General features: G+C 35.7%; 1 protein-coding gene across 1 annotated transcript in view; it reads right to left on the reverse strand.

The window, feature by feature from the left end:
* Window positions 1-19,929, reverse strand: part of ATP8A2 (ATPase phospholipid transporting 8A2) — a 339,208-nt gene that overhangs the window by 222,751 nt on the left and 96,528 nt on the right. The window contains exons 18-24 of the mRNA XM_015817039.2: window positions 19,390-19,472; window positions 18,333-18,382; window positions 15,629-15,698; window positions 13,498-13,582; window positions 10,640-10,779; window positions 6,262-6,400; window positions 1,506-1,570 (exon numbers count right to left, since the gene is read on the reverse strand). Coding sequence (XP_015672525.2) covers window positions 1,506-1,570; window positions 6,262-6,400; window positions 10,640-10,779; window positions 13,498-13,582; window positions 15,629-15,698; window positions 18,333-18,382; window positions 19,390-19,472 — 632 coding nt within the window. The remainder of the gene's footprint in view (window positions 1-1,505; window positions 1,571-6,261; window positions 6,401-10,639; window positions 10,780-13,497; window positions 13,583-15,628; window positions 15,699-18,332; window positions 18,383-19,389; window positions 19,473-19,929) is intronic.

A 19,929-nucleotide genomic window follows, 5' to 3' on the forward strand; every position in this document is an offset into this window, starting at 1 on the left:
TTTCCCCTCAGGGCTCAGGTCAAAAAGTTATTTTTAAGCTTCCAGCCAAGTACTATTACTCAGAAAGAAAGGTTTTCAATGTAAACCATCTTCAACCTGGTATTTTTCAGATGGGTTGGATTTCCATACCCATAATCTAGATCCAGTAAGATCAAAGACTATGATTATATGAGTTAAAGGCCAATACATCTGATAGGAACAATGTTTGGAAAAACTGTCAAAGAACAGAAAGAGAATCAAAATGGAATCGTGTTTAGTATTTTAGATTACGCCTAAGATGAACTACTTTATAATTAAATAAGGGTGACTTTGGCCCAGACAAAGTCTTAATCTCTTAATCAGGTTGGCATTCTTATTTGCTTCCTTAGGTCCTGCTCTGTAAGTGTTGGGAGTGCAACTGCCTATTTTTGAAATTATAATGAAAAGAGGACCCTAGTCATGTGATGCCTGCTCAGGGTGCCTGCTTGAATTCCTCAACCTTGTTGCTAGCAATTTCCCCAACTATTGAGATGGGAGGGGTTGTTTTCTCCTCAACACTTGGCAGATGGTATAAGGACACTGCAAGACAACCATGGACTTGTCCCAAATAATTTCTGGCCTAATTTTCATCTCTAAGCAGTTGGCTTGTGATCTGAAAATGGAAGAGATTGCTTTAATCTGAAGGCTCATCTATTCCGTGCGGCCGGCCTGGCGTAGTTTGATTATGTTTTAGTGGGGGTTTTGTATGGGGTATTTTTAGAGCAGGCCTGTTATTTAATTTGATTTTAGACAGAAATTTGTGTATATTTATTGTGGTTTTTATTATCGCCTGTTCACCGCCCTGAGTCCCNGCCAACAAATTTATCATCGATAATGGTGTGTGATAATTGGTTAAGCCCCCCTTTTATGTGGCATGATAGTAGATATTGGATTCTCAGATCGAGGTCTATCATTTTCAGTATATTAAACAACAGAATGCCAAATTTCCCTATTTTTCTTACCCAACCACATTTATTACAATATTTGTTTATTACTCTGTTCTAAAGATTTAAATGGAGAGAAGGTAGAAGCTTTCTACACTCAAATTATCAAGAAAAAAAATGTAAGTACAATAATGTTATTTTCTCTCCACTGGACCTTTGAGATCCTTTAGCTATTACTCAAATTTATTTCCCACCCCAACTATCTTCATGGTTCACAGTTGCTATTAAATGAGGTAACCTATGGCATAGTAGACTGAGGGTGAAAGAGAGGGTTCTCCCCAAATCTAGTAAAGGACTAGAAGCACCATTTCAAAGCAATTTCAGCCCCATACCCCAACCCAATTTAGTATAATCCTTTCATTTTAAGAAGTCATTTGGAGGGATGGGTATGCTCCAATAAGAGTGGGACATGGTTTGAAGCCCCATGTGTTTCAGTTTCCTTTTGTACACATTTGTCTGGATTGATTTCTGCTTGTGTATTGGTAAGTTTAGATCAAATAATGACAATATTTAAATCAAACAGAATGGTAGAATTCCACTTACATCCAAAGAATCTTCATTCACGAGGATGAGACTCATACTCTGGGAAACAAGCCTGCAGGAGTACCCTAGAGAAATAATCAACATACAATGGGTGGTGTCAGAAAATATAATCAAGGGGCTCATAAAAAACTATCCTGCATCTTCTTCAGTCATCCTATCATCATGAGCGAAAGAAAGCCCAAATTCGCAATCAATCTCCTTTCCTTCATTGGCACATTTTCCTGAGTTGGGAGGCCAGCCCCAGAGCTTTCCTTTGTGCAAGTTTAATATATAACTATGAATCCTAATGAACATTTCTAAATTGTGTAGGAATTTGCAGAGAATCTGAGAATCACAGAATGTACAAGAGCTTCCCAGCATGACCCTTATGACACTTTTAATTGTGTGCAAGAAAAAACAAGCCCAGTGTGGTATGAAATCAAAATCTATTTAAAAAGAGCTGTGTTGAATCACATTATAGCCTTCCCTATATTAGCATACACCAGCTAACATAAAACTCTGGAAATTGTTCAGTCCCAAAGCACCTGAAGAGTACTGGGTTGAGGAAGCCTGGACTATGTAATACATCACTTGATTTCCACAATGGCTAGTTAGATGCTTCTATGATGGTGCCTCTGCAATAAAGTTTAAGGATGGCAAAATAAAAATATGTGGTGACATCATCATGCAAAGCATTTTTCATCATTTCCCCGGTCACTACTGAACCTAAGAAAAATAACAAGGCCTGCTTTGCCCATCAAGCTGACACAGGTTGCAAGTTATTTGCTTACTGTATTTGTGTTTGGCTTAAAGTGTTATGTAAACTAAGACACTTTGACTGGTAAGCTATAGTTTATGGCTTAGCCTGTTAAGCAAACTCAGCCAGCTATGTTTTATTAAATAAATCGTGGTTTTATTTACTTATGTAATTTAGAGGCTGTCCATCTCCTATTGTGTACTGTATTGCACTGCACTCCACTGTATTGCATTGTATTTATATAAAATTTAGTGACTGTCCATCTCCTTCATAGAGTGACTCCAGGCCTCCAGATTACAATTTAAAAAGTAAGAAAAAGTAAGAAAAGGGAAAGAAATAAAACAAGAGCGATTTGAAGATAAATATTGGAACAAACAAACCAACAACAACAACAAAATCCAACAGGGGCTCAAAACACCATCCTGTCCCAAAGCTCAATAACCAGGTCTTTAATAGTTTCCAGCATGTCATCAGGGTGAGAGCCATCTGGATAACTTGGAGATCTAATTCCAGAGGGCAGGTGCCATGACAGAGAAGACATACTTCCTTGGTCCCGTTAAATGACATTGCTTAACCATCCACTTTGTCCAATTCCAGTAGTTGGATAGAGACAGATGGAAAAAGACTCTAATTCTCAAGGCGTAGTATGAGCCTGGCATAAAGAGAATATAGCTATGAAGTCAAGATACTAATAAGCAATTAATTCAACTCTTTGTGGGAGAACTAGACAACTGTGACCCATTGTCTCATTGTCTCAACAGATATTTCTTTACCTAAACAGAGAAACAGAATGGCCAAGGCAAAAATGCAGTGGAAGTGTCTTCTGACTTCCTGCTGGCTTTTCTGTGGCTGACCACCCTTGTGGGATTGGTCTACTTGGCCTCCAGAGCGCTAGGGTAGGACCAGTTTAATGAACCTCTGGGCAGTGTGGCAGCACTGAACAACTATAAATTTGACAGATTTCAATCCCATGAAATGCAGGGTCCATGAGAGTTTTAGTTGTACATAGATAGTCTATTGCAACAGAGGAGCTCTTTGTTCTATGTGCATACTGATGTCTAAGAAAGTCCAAATCACGTTAGTCTAATTTGGCTTGCTGGCTTTGGCTTAAGGTAATTTGTAAAACCAGCCACTATAGTTTTTAAAACATGCAAAACTGCTTATGTTGTTGGTGAATCAGGTCCCTGGGATTTGTTGTTTGTTGATTTCTTCAACAAGAAAAAGTACAAAAAAGTATACAATACTCACAATGAAGAATAATAACATAAACAAATATAAATTATTAGATTAAATCTGAATAAAACTGAATAAAATTTGGGGGAGGATTAAAGTTTATCATCAAGAATAAAAACCAACTATAGAAAAATGCAGTGAGTTTCTATAAGGTCTCTCTAAAGACCTGTACACTGAACAATTTCATAATGCTGGAATGAGGTCTGGCATGCCAAATTATGTTTTTAAAAATTCTTTGAGAAATAACAGCTTTAAGGATTATTCATCAAGTGAGACCTGGTTTTTCCCCTGGGAATGACTGTGGACCTAAACTGTTACAAATTTGGTATAACTAATTGAAAGGGATTTTCTGGTAGTTTTTGATTGGAACAACAGCTGCAGCAGCGAGCAGTAATTTCTAAGCTTCTTCTTGCTGTTTTATTTTACATCTTTCATATCATGCAAGACGCCATTTGACAAGTGGAACTGGAGAATAGCAACGCACATTCTACTGAATTCCTCAGTAATCAGCAAGAGCTCATATTAAATTATGCAAGGAGATTTGCATCGAGATTGATTTCTTACTCAAACACATACATGCGCTTTCCTTGGAAATGTAAAGGGAAAACGACCTGTGATAATATTAAACTATTTACAGGAGAAAACAGAAATGTCTGCCGTAGTAGGTAGGTAGGTAGGTAGGTAGGTAGGTAGGTAGGTAGGTAGGTAGGTAGATAGATAGATAGATAGATAGATAGATAGATAGATAGATAGATAGATAGATAGATAGATAGATAGAAGAAATGTCTGTCTTCTACCTACCTACCTACCTACCTACCTACATCTATCTATCTATCTATCTATCTATCTATCTATCTATCTATCTATCTATCGGCATTAGGCAACAGTTTATATGAGAGGAAGGTACATTCACAGTCAAACAAAAATCTATCTCAAGCAGACAAAATGTGATATTTCTCCTTCCCATAGCATAACTGGGCCTCAAGCCTAGGAGTAAATCCTCAGGCTTTGCCATCTTAAGAACAGTACTGAACATCCTTCTTGATTTGTTTTAGCTTCTGAATGTATTTTTACATTTTTCACTACTGTGGGAAGCAAGAAAACCCATATGATTTACTGACATTTCGTTTAAAATGTTATTTCGAAGGAGGCTATTCCAGTTTTAAGTGTAAATAATAGGACCTACTGGCTATTTAAACTCCACGTAATGCAAGTGAAGTCATAGAATATCAGGGCTTTGTCATTAAAAGCCTTCATTAAATTATACTTGAGATCCTGGTCTTAGCGTGTATTGTCTTTGGGATCACAAAAGTTAAAAGCACTTGGTGCAAAAGCACCTGGAATTGAACAGAACAGTGAAAATTAAACTCCAGAAAGAGTACACAGTAATAATGTTAATAAGAAGGGGTGTTACTAAATACAGTAATAGGTTAAGGAACGGACAATTGGAGCTATGCAATTGCAGCTTAAATTAACTTTGCAATAAGCTCTGCCTGAAACTTTTGAAAGAAGTTAAGACTACCGGTACCCTTTAATAATAAAACCCATTAGGAATAAATATCAGAGGGATTCTATGAAAGAATGAACTTAAATAAACAGGTCTGGAGATGTTTTTAACAAAACTTTCTTTGAATACTTTGGATACAGCACTGATGAATGTGTTAAGGACTCTGTTTCCTGCCTGTATTGCTAACTGGCCAAGTATCCTAGCTGCTATATATACTATATATTTATTTTGGATGTTTTTATTGTTTTAAAATGTTCTTAGTGTTTTAATTGTAATATATTTTTTGAACTGTAAGCCACCCAGAGTCATTGACTAAGATGGGCAGCTGTAGAAATCAATCAACTAATCATTCAAATAAAGAAATAAATAAAGCCTGAGCAGAAGAGCTGGAACTGAAAAGCAAGGGGGCAATTGCAAAATCATAGATTGTTGATATAACACTGGAATAAAAAATATTAATTAATATGAAAATAGTAGGAAGGGGATATTAAGCACAATTTAAACATTTAGAAATTAGCTAATATTCTGTTTGAATTTCATGTACAACTGTCATTGGGGATTGATTTTTAAAATTAAATTCAGGATGCTATATAATTGTTGGGTTTTAGTTACTATTTAGTCTATATGTCGGAATGAAAGTGGCTACATTTTATTGCGGAAAAGTGATTTAACCACAGAAACTTTAAGGTTTTTAATGATTTTGTGATATTATCCTTTTGGGTTTATACACTATTTACAGAACATTGAATCATAGCCCATTTATTATTTTTATATACATGAAATTGCTCACAATTGCTCCTTCCATCCTATTTTGACTAATTCTCTCTGCCTCATTTACTACAGCTCCATTAAAAGAAAAACTTTTGATTCATACAGTACATTTGGCAATTTGCATTGATGCTATTGCAATAATTATTTCACCGTTAGTTTTTTTTTTAAAAAAAACATGTTATGTAGAGTATTGTTATGTATACCCTTATTATCCATTAAAGTAACATAATGTAACATAATTAATACATATATATATATATAAAACAAGAAGCTAGAATCAATCAAATTGATTGCATTAATAACATTCCTTGGAATTATGGATACAATTATTTGTCTTAAGTAATTCCAGGAATTTTCCAATTATTCCACTGATTGACTGTCTCCTATAGAGTTCCAACCGGTCAGATTACTTGCCAAAGCGGAATATTTCATTTATACCAAGATCTACAATTTATATCTGGTGGCATTTGCAAAGGACAACTTCCCTGGGAAAATAGATGAGTTGTTACCTATATTGAGAGCAGTTTCTTGTTTGTCCCCCGTTAGTACCCAAATCTTGATCTCTGCTTTTATTAGAGTAGATATCGTTTCCGGGACCCCAGCTTGAAGGCGATCCTCAATTGCTGTTGCACCCAGAAGCAGCAATTCCTGAAGAAGAAAGAAATGGGTGATGCTCAAAAGTGAAAAGAATGACAGCAAGTTGTGTCTTACTTTTTTTTGTTGCTGACAAACCAATGTAGTTGATGTACATATAGCATAAAACTAGTCATTTCAGAAATCATCAAAATAGCACACACTTTGGCTAAAAGAAATAATAGTAATCGCAACTTTAGAAAATCAGCAGTGGAGGAAAGCCTGCAGAATTACCATGTCAAGTGAGAATTAAATGAAATGGTTACTTGACACTTCCCCCCAATCTTGCCTTTAATCACTTTAATACACACACATATATATACCTATTCCATACAGACACACATACACACACATATATACATATAAATATTAATTACTGCCATTTTGAATACACAGTGGAAAGAGGAAACTTGAGAGTTTATATTGGGGCTATATTAGGCATCATAACAACCTTAGGAGGATCAAGGAGGGCAAATGATAAAATGAGCGTCACAATGTCAATAGATTTAAACTCTAGATTTAAATCCTATACCATGCTGTACAGTTGCTATATTCTGTAGTAGTTAGTCATTATTAGGGTTTCTTATATCTGCAACAAAAGCAAGATATCTATCCAATCATGGTCTATTCTTGCACTGTTAGCTCCTTTACTATTGAATTGTATATAGAAATTCATTCCCATGTCCTGGCTAAAATTCTGATACTGAAAGGTATCCCAAAATCAGGAATCCATAGCCTCTGAAGGAGTCTCTTGGAGGCTGACAAAGAAGGGGCTGAACTAAGCTTCAGACTCCCATAATAATAATAATAATAATAATAATAATAATAATAATAATAATAATAATAATAATAATAATAATGATGATGATGATGATGATGATGATGATGATGATGATGATGATGATGATGATGATGATGATGATGATGATGATGATGATGATGGACCTTGGAGGTTATCTAGTCCAACCCCATGCTCAGGCAGGAAACCCTGTACCATTTCAGACAAATGGCTGTCAAATCTCTTCTTAAAGACTTCCAGTGTTGGAACATTCACAGCTTCTGGAGGCAGGATGTTCCACTGATTAATTGTTCTGTCAGGAAATTTCTCCTTAGTTCTAGGTTGCTTCTCTCCTTGATTAGTTTCCATCTGTTGCTTCTTGTCCTGCCTTCGGGTGCTTTGGATAATAGCTTGACTCCCTCTTCTTTGTGGCAGCCCCTGAGATATTGGAACACTGCTATCATGTCCCCCCTCATCCTTCTCTTCATTAAACTAGACATACCCAATTCCAGCAGACATCATCTTCCTATTTCAAAAAGGGAAATCTGACTGCATATAATTCCTGGCTCTGTTCCAAGGACCGTAGCATTGGGGCCTAAAATGACTAGTTTCCATCCGTTTTCCAGAAGCTTGATTTCTAAAAGAGGTTTAGAAGGAAGGCACTCTTTTTATAGCAAGTTCTGGTGGCTTTCTAAATCAGCATAGTAGAACTGTACTATTGATACGACCATGTAGACAGCCGCGCAGGAGTTAACGGGTTGTGCTTCTTCATTGAGTTTGCCCTTATTTAGTTAAATGTGCTCTCATGCACATATAGTCATTTGTGTATTGTTAGCTTTCACCCAATGAATGATATTATTTATATATCTATTGCAATACATGTGCATTCATGAGTCACAAATGAGCTCCAGTTTGAACCTTGCTCCATGTTTAGGGTGGAGGCCATAGCTGTCTATAAATATCATTTGCCAAAAGCTGTTAAAAATAGCTGAAAATTTGAAAAACAAAGAACAGAACATGATGTTTTTATAAAGAGAAAATGTATACATTCAGTCACTACATGATGTTTTCTAGAAGAGGAATGGTTAAGTTACAAACCAAGCATACAAGCCAAATATTCATTTAAGAGTTGTTCAGTGTATTTTAAACGTTATGTTGTAAAAATTATAAAAAAAACCAACACTTTTAAACATACGTTCCAGGAGAACTATCTTTTGATTTAATATTTTTAAGGCCTAAATTAAACCAAATGTTAAGCCATAGAAATGGAAAACTTTTGAGCGGTTGATCTAAGTGTGAAAAACTGGTTAACTTTAGAAAACATGGTATTAGGAAAAATCATAAGGGAATCCAATTTTTTTTATCCATTTGTTTATCTTATAAAAAAATACACTCACCCATGTTGGTTGCACCCTTTACTAGACAAATTCTAATACAATAGGAAAGGACAGGGATGGGTTACTGTCATATTTTAATTCATTTTTCAGGACACTATCGTGGATCAGATTGTCACTTTCATCCCAGTCTACAAAGTCTGAGACAAAAAGGTCCTGAATTATGAAACTCCAAAGAACATTAAATTGATCTTGTTGCTTCCCTCCAAGCTATGATCCTTTTTCCAAAACATGGCAAGTTCCTTCCAGGATTTCTAACAGTGCAATTTTATATGGAAGCTGAAAATCATCAAAATTTCCCATTAGCCAAATTGTCTTATTCGAACTGACTTATTTATTTAAGAAATTTATAATGTATGACTCTTGACAGTGTGCATCAATAAAAACCCTGAATAAGCCAAGCCAAACAAAAATGATAGAAAAGACAATTTAAAAACCACATTTGTATACAAGCGCATAATCAAGGCTGAGTAACATTCACACTCCCAGCAGGAAGGCGCAGTTACCATCATGGACCAATTCATAGGAGAAAAAACAGATCTTCATAGCTCTACAAAAGAGGCTCTGCAAAAAAAAAAAAAAAAAACACCTAATAAAATCAGGCCTGCCTGGGAATGGGGAGGAAGGGGCTCATCCCAAAGGGTGATAACCAACTAAATGCTTTTCTCCCAGATCCAATTAGATGATATGAGGTCAAAGAGGGGACCAGGAGCATGCTTATTCTTCACAAAATAGTAGGGTAGACAGAAATAACTATAGTAGAATCTCACAATGTAAAGCTATGAATTGCACAAGGTGGTTACCAGGAGCCAGTACAGCTTATGTTATATATGGGGGTACCAAAGTGCACCCTTTAATTACTCATATTGTTGCATTCTGGATGATTGCATATGCTGATGCAATAAGAGTGCAACAATACTCACACACTCTTTAAAAAAAGTCTTTTAATCTTGCTTGATCAGATTTTGTTCATCTTCTGTCAATGGCATGCTTGCCATTTCATCTCCCACAACACCTCCAAAATGCAAGTGATTCTCCAGGATTCAAAGCAGCAAGATTTAATACCTGTATGATTTAATCCAAAGTAGCCACCACCAACTAATTTCAAGGAACAATTAAGATCTCAATCAAACCATACATGAGAGTCCCTGGACAACCCAAGCTCCTTCTGGGTCCATTACTTGTCTGTGGCGAACCAACTTAATATGTCCTGTGATGAAGGGCAGTCCTAAAGAACTCCAACCAGGAGTGGCTGTCCATGATAGGGAAATGATGATAACAACCTCTCCCCAGTTCCAGATAGCATCACCATTGCCTGAGATTAAAAAAAACAGCTGCAGTATGTGCTCTTCTCCCTTGTGAGTTGGACATTCAATAGCCAGCATCAGGTCCATGGTTGCCATGATAGCCTTGAACTCCTGGGTAATTTATGACTCTGCTCACACCCAGGGAGGACGGACTAAAGCCACCCAAGACCACTATCAACCCAGCCACAGCATCTGGCAATTCATGTAGAGAGACAGCTGCTCAGCAGAAATAGCAATAGTTGATCCGAAGTCTAACTTCACAAACACTTGCATATTTTACATATGTAGAGGAGCTTCAGATGAGCAAAGCTACACCCTCTCCCTTTCCCAAAACCTGAAGGACTCATTTCCAAGATGGATCTCTCCTGGCCTCAGTAATATATGATTAAATCATAAATGAGGCAGATCTGAGACTAACCCAGCAATGAAGAGCAGCTGGAGATTGGGGCCACCTAAAGCATGGCTCCTATGACACAAGCAAAGTCCAAGTTCCATTCAGCTGTATGCAGTGACTAGCAACTGATTGAATAACTTGGATAATACTCAAGTAGCTCCTAGATTTAAGTAACAAACAGCATTTTGGAGATACTCTTTTTCCAAGCAAATATAATAACCTTAGCTGTGTAAAACTTGGATTGGAATAGTACCCCATTTTTAACACTTTCTCTCCCAGACATTATTGTGCAGTAATAGGAGGGAGTACAAATTAAAATAAGTAAAGGAGGGAGTAAAGGAGGGAGTACAAATTAAAATAAGCAAAATTATGTTTATTAACCTTCTCAATGATCTCATAACACTCTTCCAACTTTTGAGTTCTGTCTTTCAAATTCGTGCTGGCTTCGTTATATACATCCAGCCATTCCTGGTAAGAGTTTTCTGATAGATCTGCATAGGCAATGCACAAAGTCCTCAAACCTAGAAAAGGAAATACAGAAGTTCAACTCAAACATCTAGAGAGGTTAGGAATTTGGCTTAAACTTGAGACAGAAAAACAATTATTAAGTAAATGAGCGAACTCAATGTACTCCAAAAACCCAAACTTCCTTCCCACACAGAAGCTGATTTTCAAAATTATTAGAGTAATACATTTGAGATTATAAATTATACTCTCAGATGTATGTGGTGCAAAAAACAAACAAACAAGGAATACAGGTAGTCCTTGTTTAGCGACCACAATTGGGGCTGACAACTCGGTTGTTAAGTTTCACTAAGTGAAACCACAACTGTGCTTATGATCTTACTTTGACTTTCCTTTGCTTTACAGACTTGCTAAGATTATAAAAGCAAGGGCAAGTCATAAAATTGTTTTTTTCATCCCCTGTGTAACTGAATGGTCAATAACGAGGCAGTTGCTAAATAAGGACTATCTGTATGGCTTTCCTAAGGAAAGAACATACAAAGCAGATTTGGGCCCATTATAATATTTGGTACTGCACCATGCAATTTTACTTTTTGAAATGTGAATGCCACAGTTGTTAAGCAAACCCATTGTTTAGTAGGGGCTGGTTTTGGGAAATAAATGCTGGAAACTGGAAATAAATGCCAGTTTCTGGCAAAACCATTATAAATTGTGGTCATGTCGCTGTGGGACACTGCAAAAAGCCATAAATGCAGGCTGGTTGCCAAGCACTCAAAATTTGGCCACATGACCGTGGGAAGGTGGCCACTGTAACTTCAAAACTGGGTTCTAAATAGCTGTTGGGGAATCCATTGTAACTTAAAACAGTTACTAAGTGAATGGTTGTACGTCAAGGACTACCTATATTATAAAATGAAACTGTAAGACAGAATATCCTGGTGTGAGATAAAAATATAGTTTCCCAGTTTCACTAGCTAGTTAGCGTTAGCCCTCAATTTCTTTTTTTTAATCATCACTTGCTATTTGCCTTGATCTCAAAGTAAATGACTAGCCACAATAATCTGGACAACAGCCCCTTCCTTTTGGAATATGGACAACATGATTTTTACATGGTCAATGTCTGTATTCACAAACATTGGTGTAATTATTTGTCTTCTATTGCCCATCAAGTATTAAAAATTGGGAAAGTTGCCATATTAAACAGAAAGGCTATATTATGAGCATGTAAGTGTTCCTAAAACAAAGAAAAAATAAAATTTTCAGGCACAAGGATAGACAAGGCTCTTCCTGCCGTGCAGCACCATTAAACATTTACTACATAAGAGAGCACTCCAGTCAATAAGAGATTGATATAAAAGATTGATACCAGATAACAAAACTCATTGCTATAGCCACAGAGGTTGACTCTTAAAGTAATCTAGGAAAAATATGGGCTGCATTGATATAGTTGTTCTAAAAAAAGTGTTTAAACATTTATAAAATGAGTATTACATGGACCATTTTTTCATCCATCAGCCTCATTATCAATTTCAGCCTTTCTGGCCCCCAAAGTTTAAGAGCGTTAACATCTGCTGAGACCTAATGGCTTGAGACATATCATGTCTATTGAATTGCTTCCCTCCAATAATCCATTCTTTTTCATATTTTAAATGAAGTCTCAATCCAGACGAAGTCCATTTTCAACAAGGTTTATTTCACCGCTGGCTTGAATAATATATGCAGGAATGAGCTAAGCTGCATTTCAAGATATCTTTTGCTTAGAGGCAAACACTAGTTTTAAAGGGCTGCAAATGTAATGAGTAGCTATAACTTTCTTCAGCATTTTGTTTCCTTTGTCTCCCTATTATATTTTTGTCACACTAATTTTGCAACTTTATAAAATCTGGAATAGCAAAGACAATAGATGAGTTCAAGGCTCTGATCTTAAGTATGGAAAGAGAGCTTGGTCAACTGATAGGCAATCATATTTTGATATTTACAATTGGAAGAATTTTAAAATGTAGTTCTCTAGTTAAATATGGACATATCAGGGAAACGGTTCATATCAATATATGTATTTTGTGAATATAAAATGTGAACATCACATTTATATAAACCAGATTAAAATATATAAATGTGCATAATATTAGGAAAAGTGCACACAAAAGAATGCATATTGAGAAAACCTGCATACAATTGTGTATAAATTTAGGGTATTTATTTATTTATTTATTTATTTTTATTTATTTGTTTGAATTTTTACCCCACTTTTCTCCTTGCGGACTCAGGGCGGCTGACAGCCTGATAAAAACAGATACAAAAATACCCCAAAACTATCATTAAAAAACAGAATTAAAATGAAATATTAGATTTGGCCTTATTAATTTAAAATTGTTTTTTATGTATGTGTTTAATATGTCAAATTGATTCAAAAGCTGCATGAATGAATGAAAGAAAGAAAGAAAGAAAGAAAGAAAGAAAGAAAGAAAGAAAGAAAGAAAGAAAGAAAGAAAGAAAGAAAGAAAGAAAGATGGAGAAAGCTAAGCTTGACAAATGTGTGTTTCTAACAAGGATGTCTCAGTTATATCATATTCAGTTTTAGAAAAGCATGATTGGACAAAATATGTTTATTCTTAACTCTGAAATTTCCCAAGCTTTCCCATTTCATATATATGGAAACAGAATTTGTTTAGCTACAGAACAACACATTTTGATACTTAAGAAGAGCAATAATAAATCAATAAACAAATATTTAGAGCGCTATCAAATAAATAATTAAATAAACAAGTATTTACCTTCTGTGGCAAAATATTCAAGATGACATAGAGTTTGATCCATGTATTGTGAGTCTTTGGATAATCTCTCAAAAATGACATTATCCTGTCAATAAAAAAGTATATAAATAATTGCCATAACAATGCCTGCATTCCTTTTTTAGACATATGTTCTGTCCATCTATAAGGGATAAAACTAGTGGTGGGATTCAGCCAGTTCGCACCAGTTTGGCAGAACTGGTAGCTAATTTTTTGTTGCCCAGGCCCAGAACAGACTTCCAGAAGTGGTATCCACACAGAGAACCAATTGTTCACATATTTGAATCCCACCACTGGATAAAACTAATCAGGCACAGATCAGTATATTTAACCTAATACAATCTTTGCCTAAATATGGATTTAAATTCTCTAATTCTTAAGATCAGGAAAAGAATAACCAAGAACCTATTAATTTAAAGGGTAGGAAGAAAAAGGCCTAAGATTTAAAACCTGAGCTGACATATTAATATAAGATTTGAGACCTCTGCTGTGAAGTAGGCTATGAGGTTTTTTTTTCTTATATGCAACAATTTATCTAGCCGTGATGAAGCTGTGAAGCTTCTTCTGCTGGTTATTAACTGGCTGCAAAGTTGAGGCTTCTGGAGAGTCACAATTTACGACCAGGTCCAATGAAAGTCTGACATTATCCATGATTGCAAAAGTGGTTCGGATTTTTAAAATGTCAAAAAATATGAAAATTATTCTTCATTGTACTGCCCTATGTATAACACAGGCAGAATTAAATTATTGTCTCTCCTTGGAATTCATCCCTCTGGTTCTAATGTTAGTAATTTGGTCTTATATTGTCTAGGGGATGGCTCCTTCTATATTACTTTTCAGGTTTCTAAATTTCTTTTAAGAGCTGTAACTATTAGAGGAGAACATTGTAATTCCCTTTAGCCAAGGCTTCTGGTGTTTAATTGTTTGTGATTATATTTTTCTTGTGTTCTCTTTTGTTGCACTTGCATTTTGGTCTGTGACCACAAAATAAAAATAATAATAATAATAATAATTCTTCATTGTAAAGAAGTAGCTCTTACGGATAGTGATAAATTATGAATACATTGTTCAGTCTACAGGAGTGGAGATATAATACAGGTAGTCCTGGACTTATGATCACAATTGAGCCCAAAATTTCTGTTGTTAAGTGAGACATTTGTTAAGTGAGTTTTGCCCCATTTTATAATCTTTCTTGCCACAGTTCTTAAGTGAATCACTGCAGGTGTTAAGTTAGTAACATGGTTGTTAAGTGAATCTGGCTTCCCCATTGACTTTGCTTGTCAGAAGATCACAAAAGATGATCACATGATCCCAGGGTACTGCAACTGTCATAAATATGAGTCAATTGCCAAGCATCTGAATTTTGATCTCGTGACCATGAGGATGCGGCAACGGTTGTTAAGTGTGAAAAACAGTCATAAGTTACTTTTTCCAGTGCCGTTGTAACTTCAAACAGTCACTAGACTGGACAACCATTTGTCTGAAATGATATAGGCCAGGGTTTCCTGCCTGAGCAGGGGGTTGGACTAGAAGACCTCCAAGGTCCCTTCCAACTCTATTATTATTATTATTATTATTATTATTATTATTATTATTATTATTATTATTATTATTATTATTATTATTACTATTATTACTATTATTACTATTATTATTACTACAATTGTAAGTTGAGGATTACTTGTACAGTGTTTTTCCAAATCATTAACTGACACTACTTAAGCCAGGGGTTCTCAACCTGTGGTCCGCAGACCCCTGGGGGTTGTGATGTCATCAAAGGGGGTCCGCGAAGCCTTCAAGAAAAGATTTGTGATTTAAATCCTGAATTAAGTGTTGATGATCCATGGCCAAAAAAGGTATTTAAAGAGGGTCCGTGGTGAAGAAAAGGTTGAGAACCATTGACTTAAGCCATTTTTCCCAGTTACTTCTTTCCAGATATTTTGGTTCCAACATCCCAAACTTCCACACTATATGGCTACTGAAATTTTTGAGACATAAAGAACGCACAATGTTCAATACTGGTATAAGTACTGTTGTCATTAACATTTACACATGCCAAAGAATATTGGTTACCATCACACTATTGTTTTGTGAATAGGCAGGAGATACTTACAGCTCCTTTACAATACAAACGTAGATGACCTTCTGGAGTCCGAACGATTACAGACATTCTCTTTCGATTACTGAGAATAGGACAAACATTCATTGTAATTTTTAGAAGTTGTTGCTGTTGCTGCTAATATTTATTAAAGTAGCCACTAAGCTACTTAGTGGAATATATTTATGGAATACTTTTGCCTGTATTTCATAAACACAAATTGACAGTACTGGTAATTTAGTTAAATAGGTCTGAGATTTGAGTAAGGATTAGTTAATAATGTCACCAAGAAGCAGTAAAGTAGGTTAGGAATTTCCAAAGTTGTAATAGTCCCAATGTATCTGTAAAATATGTTGGGGAAGGTTGGCCTAATGACTAGCTTCACATAGTGTACCAAATTATGATTTACTTTGTTTAATAATGGTTTAGGCTGTTGTGTAAAGCCAGTTTTTGTGTTGGCCCTCCCAATCCAGACAGAGAAAGAGGCAGATAAGCTAAATATACTTTATTGTATGGCTCTTGAAAGTCTGAAGGTAGAAACTTTCCACTGCCATTTTTAACTTTCAGATCAGTTAGAGTGGATCCTCTCTCTCTCTCTCTCTGAAAATTAAGCCACTGGGGGCTCCTTCTTCTCTTGTCTGATGTCTTAGGTAGCATCTCCTTCTCTCACCCCCCAAAGTCATCCACACATTCCATTACATGTTATGATTTATAAACCATAGTTTATGACTTAGTATGTATGTACCTAGCCAACTCTGATTTATTTAAAAAAAAAACCAAGACCATAAATTATCTATGATGTCAGCCTGAATGTACAGATTAATTGACTGATTGATTGATTGATTGGGACTTTTGATTTAATCTTGGCAGGTTTCTTAGCAGGGTTTTTCAGAAGTGGTTTGCCATTGCCTTCTTTCTAGGGTTTAGAGTGAATGATTGATCCAAGGTCACCCAGCTGGCTTTGTGCCTAAGGCGGGACTAGAACTCATGGTCTCCTAATTTCTAGCCTGATGCACCTTAACAACTACACCAAACTTGCTTTCAGATATATAGAATAGCAGAATATACCCCAGCACAGCATAACATTGTGTATGTGTGTATATGTTGTGTGTGTGTGTGTTTGTGTGTGTGTTTAAAGCTTAATTGCAATTAACTTAATTGCAATGTAAACAGTTCCTGTATCTAGTTTTAGGAATGTATTTTTTAAATTAAACCACTGCATACATACTGCAACTTTTGGAAGTGAGACTTGAAGAAAGGAAATAACCACGGAAAACTAAATCAAAATATCTCTGTTTTTATACAGGTAAAAACTGTATCAGGAATCAGAAGGAAAGAAAACCCATATTTTTGAATGGTATAACAATGGGATGTTACACAATTATTGTATAACAATGGAATGTGTGAACCATGTTTAGCATGTCATGTACAACTAACCAATTATGACTGAGTAAATAACCACTTAGCATACGATTAACATTTTAGTACATAAAAAGGGAATTTCATTGTTCCTATAATCTTCAAAAGGTATTGTCATTTCAGCTCAGTTGTATGCCATATTTTCAGCAGCTACCCTGACACAGTGTTTTTACAATGTTATTCCTTTTGTGGACAATACTATTTAATTCAAAATCATGTAGCTCAAGTTGCATTGCAGCTAGTCAGGTTTGACAGCGGTGAACTATAAGGCTAAATGGCCAGTGATGCTGAAGTTTATGATTTACAGTATTGGATATTTCTGCCCTGCTTCCCAAGACTAATACAGTCAACAGTGAAAGAGGAATGTTTTCAAAGGTTTGTGATACTGCCTCAATCACATTATCAACCCTTTTCCATTTCGCCATCCTCCTTTTTCTTTTCCCTCTTTTGAGAAAGAAGGGGAAAGATTAGTCACAGAATTTCCAACGTGAAATGTAGGTCAATATTTAGTTTTATCCAACTGGCATGAGGAACAGAACAAGATTTTTGCCTTGTATGGAACATGTGTCTCTAATTGCTGTAAAAATCAGAATTACTAAAAAAAATCAGGAATAGCCTAGAACTATATTTCTAGCCACTGTATTTATCATTTATAACTATTCTTTAAAAAGTGAGTAATATTGGAAGAAGGGAGAGAGAAAATTGTTTCTGTGCTATTAATTTGTTCTGAAATTGTCCAAGTGAGGTTCAGTAAGACTGACAGACCGGTTATTTGCAGTAAGAAAATACCATATATACTTGCATATAAGCCAACCCTCAAATTTTTAACCAAAATACCATGAAAAACAAGCCACCTGTGGATAAGCCAACCTGCATTTTTCATATTTTGGTTAAAAATTGACAGCTGGCTTATCCACGGAAAGGCTTATATGCAAGTATTATTTATTTGTTTGTTTATACATGAAATATGGATATTATACTTTTTAAAAGTATTGCTAAATATGCTCACAGATAAGTCAATCTGCAGATAAGAAAAAGATCATCTATTAGTTCTCAGTTCTACCTATGAAAGGTAAATAGCCCATTTATGGAGGTCAAGTAGGATCCAATCCCCTGAAACCTCTCCAAGTCAGATCAGCTTATATTGCAGCCCTTAAAAGATTTCAGACCAAGGACAATTCCAGTGAAATGTAAAGTCAATAAATTAAAGAAATGAAACAAAGAAAATTTATTTTAATTACAGGACATTCCTAACTTTCCCTCCTTGTATTTCTTGTAATTGCCATTAAAAACCAATTACCTTGAAAATTCCAACACATTAAGGATCTCAAATGTCTCTTCTTTTCCTAGCTGGGATCATAACAGAATAAGGTACACTTTAGTAAAAGAAAAACTAAAAATACACAAAGAACTGCAATGAAAGCATTGTTTTCAAACACCCATATCAAAAAAATGTGAAAATAGGTCCCTCTGCTGGGCATAACCATGTACTTATATTCTTAAGAACATGCCAAAAGGAATATTTTCTGTAACTCAACATGTTGCCATGCCAGAATTAAAAATGCTGTATTGAAAATTCCTTAAAATTCCTTAAAAGTTTTGTTCCTACATACAGAAGGTAATGATTGTCTAGCTTTTTTCTCAGTGCATCTAAAAGCTTCTTTCACTTTTCTCTTGGTTGTGTTTTTGAGCTGTCTTTATTGTCAATGGTGGCTCAGGATGGCCTGGTTGGCACTGTTTTATGTTTAATCCTCTCTGATTGCCCAAAAGCCGAAGAGAAAACAGAATTCCTCAAGATACTTTTCTTTTGGATTTTACGAGAACCTGAGAGGCTACTATTGGAGAGATTACAATACAATCCAAGGCAGGATATTCATGTATACACTTGGCCGTCTCAAAATTAATCAATATGACATTTGAAAGAAATGCTCAAGAAACATGGACATAAATTCTTCAAGGGCACTCTTTTAGCCGAGCATGCCAGAAGCACCATTTGGTAAGATTTCATTATTTCATCTTCTCACCCTACAACTGGCAGGGTTAAAAAGAGTTTTCCATTCTGACTAAGAGCAGGATTACTTTGCTAATTAATCACTTAGATCAGTGTTTCTCAACTCTGGCAACTTTAGGATGTGTGGACTCCAGTTCCCAGAATTCCCCCAGAATTCCCCAGCCAGCTGAGGAATTCTGGGAGTTGAAGTCCACGTCTACACATTTTAAAGTTGCCAATGTTGAAAAACACCGAAATAGATGGATATTTTGCCCTGTTTGCCCTATTTCTGTGCAATATTTCCAGGATAGTCTTATAGAAGAATTTGGAAATAATCTCACAATGCTTCCTTCCCACACACTCTTACCGCATCAATGATAACAGAACGTGGTGTCCTCCCAGTGAAAACATAGCCAAGTTTTTTTGCTCCTTTGACTAAAGCTCCTTCATCTGAGGAGAAAAAAAGTTTGCCATTACAATTTTTTTAAAAAAAATAAACAATAAAAAGACAATGCAGATGTGCCTTTATGAAAACATCCCCCAATTCCCCAAACGGCTGCAGAAGATCTCCAAATTTCTCAGGAGCCCACTCAGATCAGAGGTTCTTCAACAGAAATCGGTCAGTAATGTTAGGAACCTTCTTTAAAAGACAGTGTGAGTTCCTTGCTGTCATCATGTCTGCTATAGGTAGTCCTTACATTTTTCATCAAGTGACAGGAGACTTGGGAAACCTTCAGGAAGTCCCACAGTCAGGATGTTTGCAGGCAGATGATACAGCACTGACACAACCTAAGGTTCAGACAATGAGCCCCAGAAGAGCCTCTACCTTCACAGTTTGACAGAAATCTGAGATTGCAAAATCAAACTAGGTAATACTGTTAAGTAATAATAATAATAATGATAAAGC

Source organism: Protobothrops mucrosquamatus, unplaced genomic scaffold, assembly GCF_001527695.2.
Source record: "Protobothrops mucrosquamatus isolate PMUCROS unplaced genomic scaffold, P.Mucros_1.0 scaffold549, whole genome shotgun sequence".
In the NCBI taxonomy this organism is placed as follows: Eukaryota; Metazoa; Chordata; class Lepidosauria; order Squamata; family Viperidae; genus Protobothrops; species Protobothrops mucrosquamatus.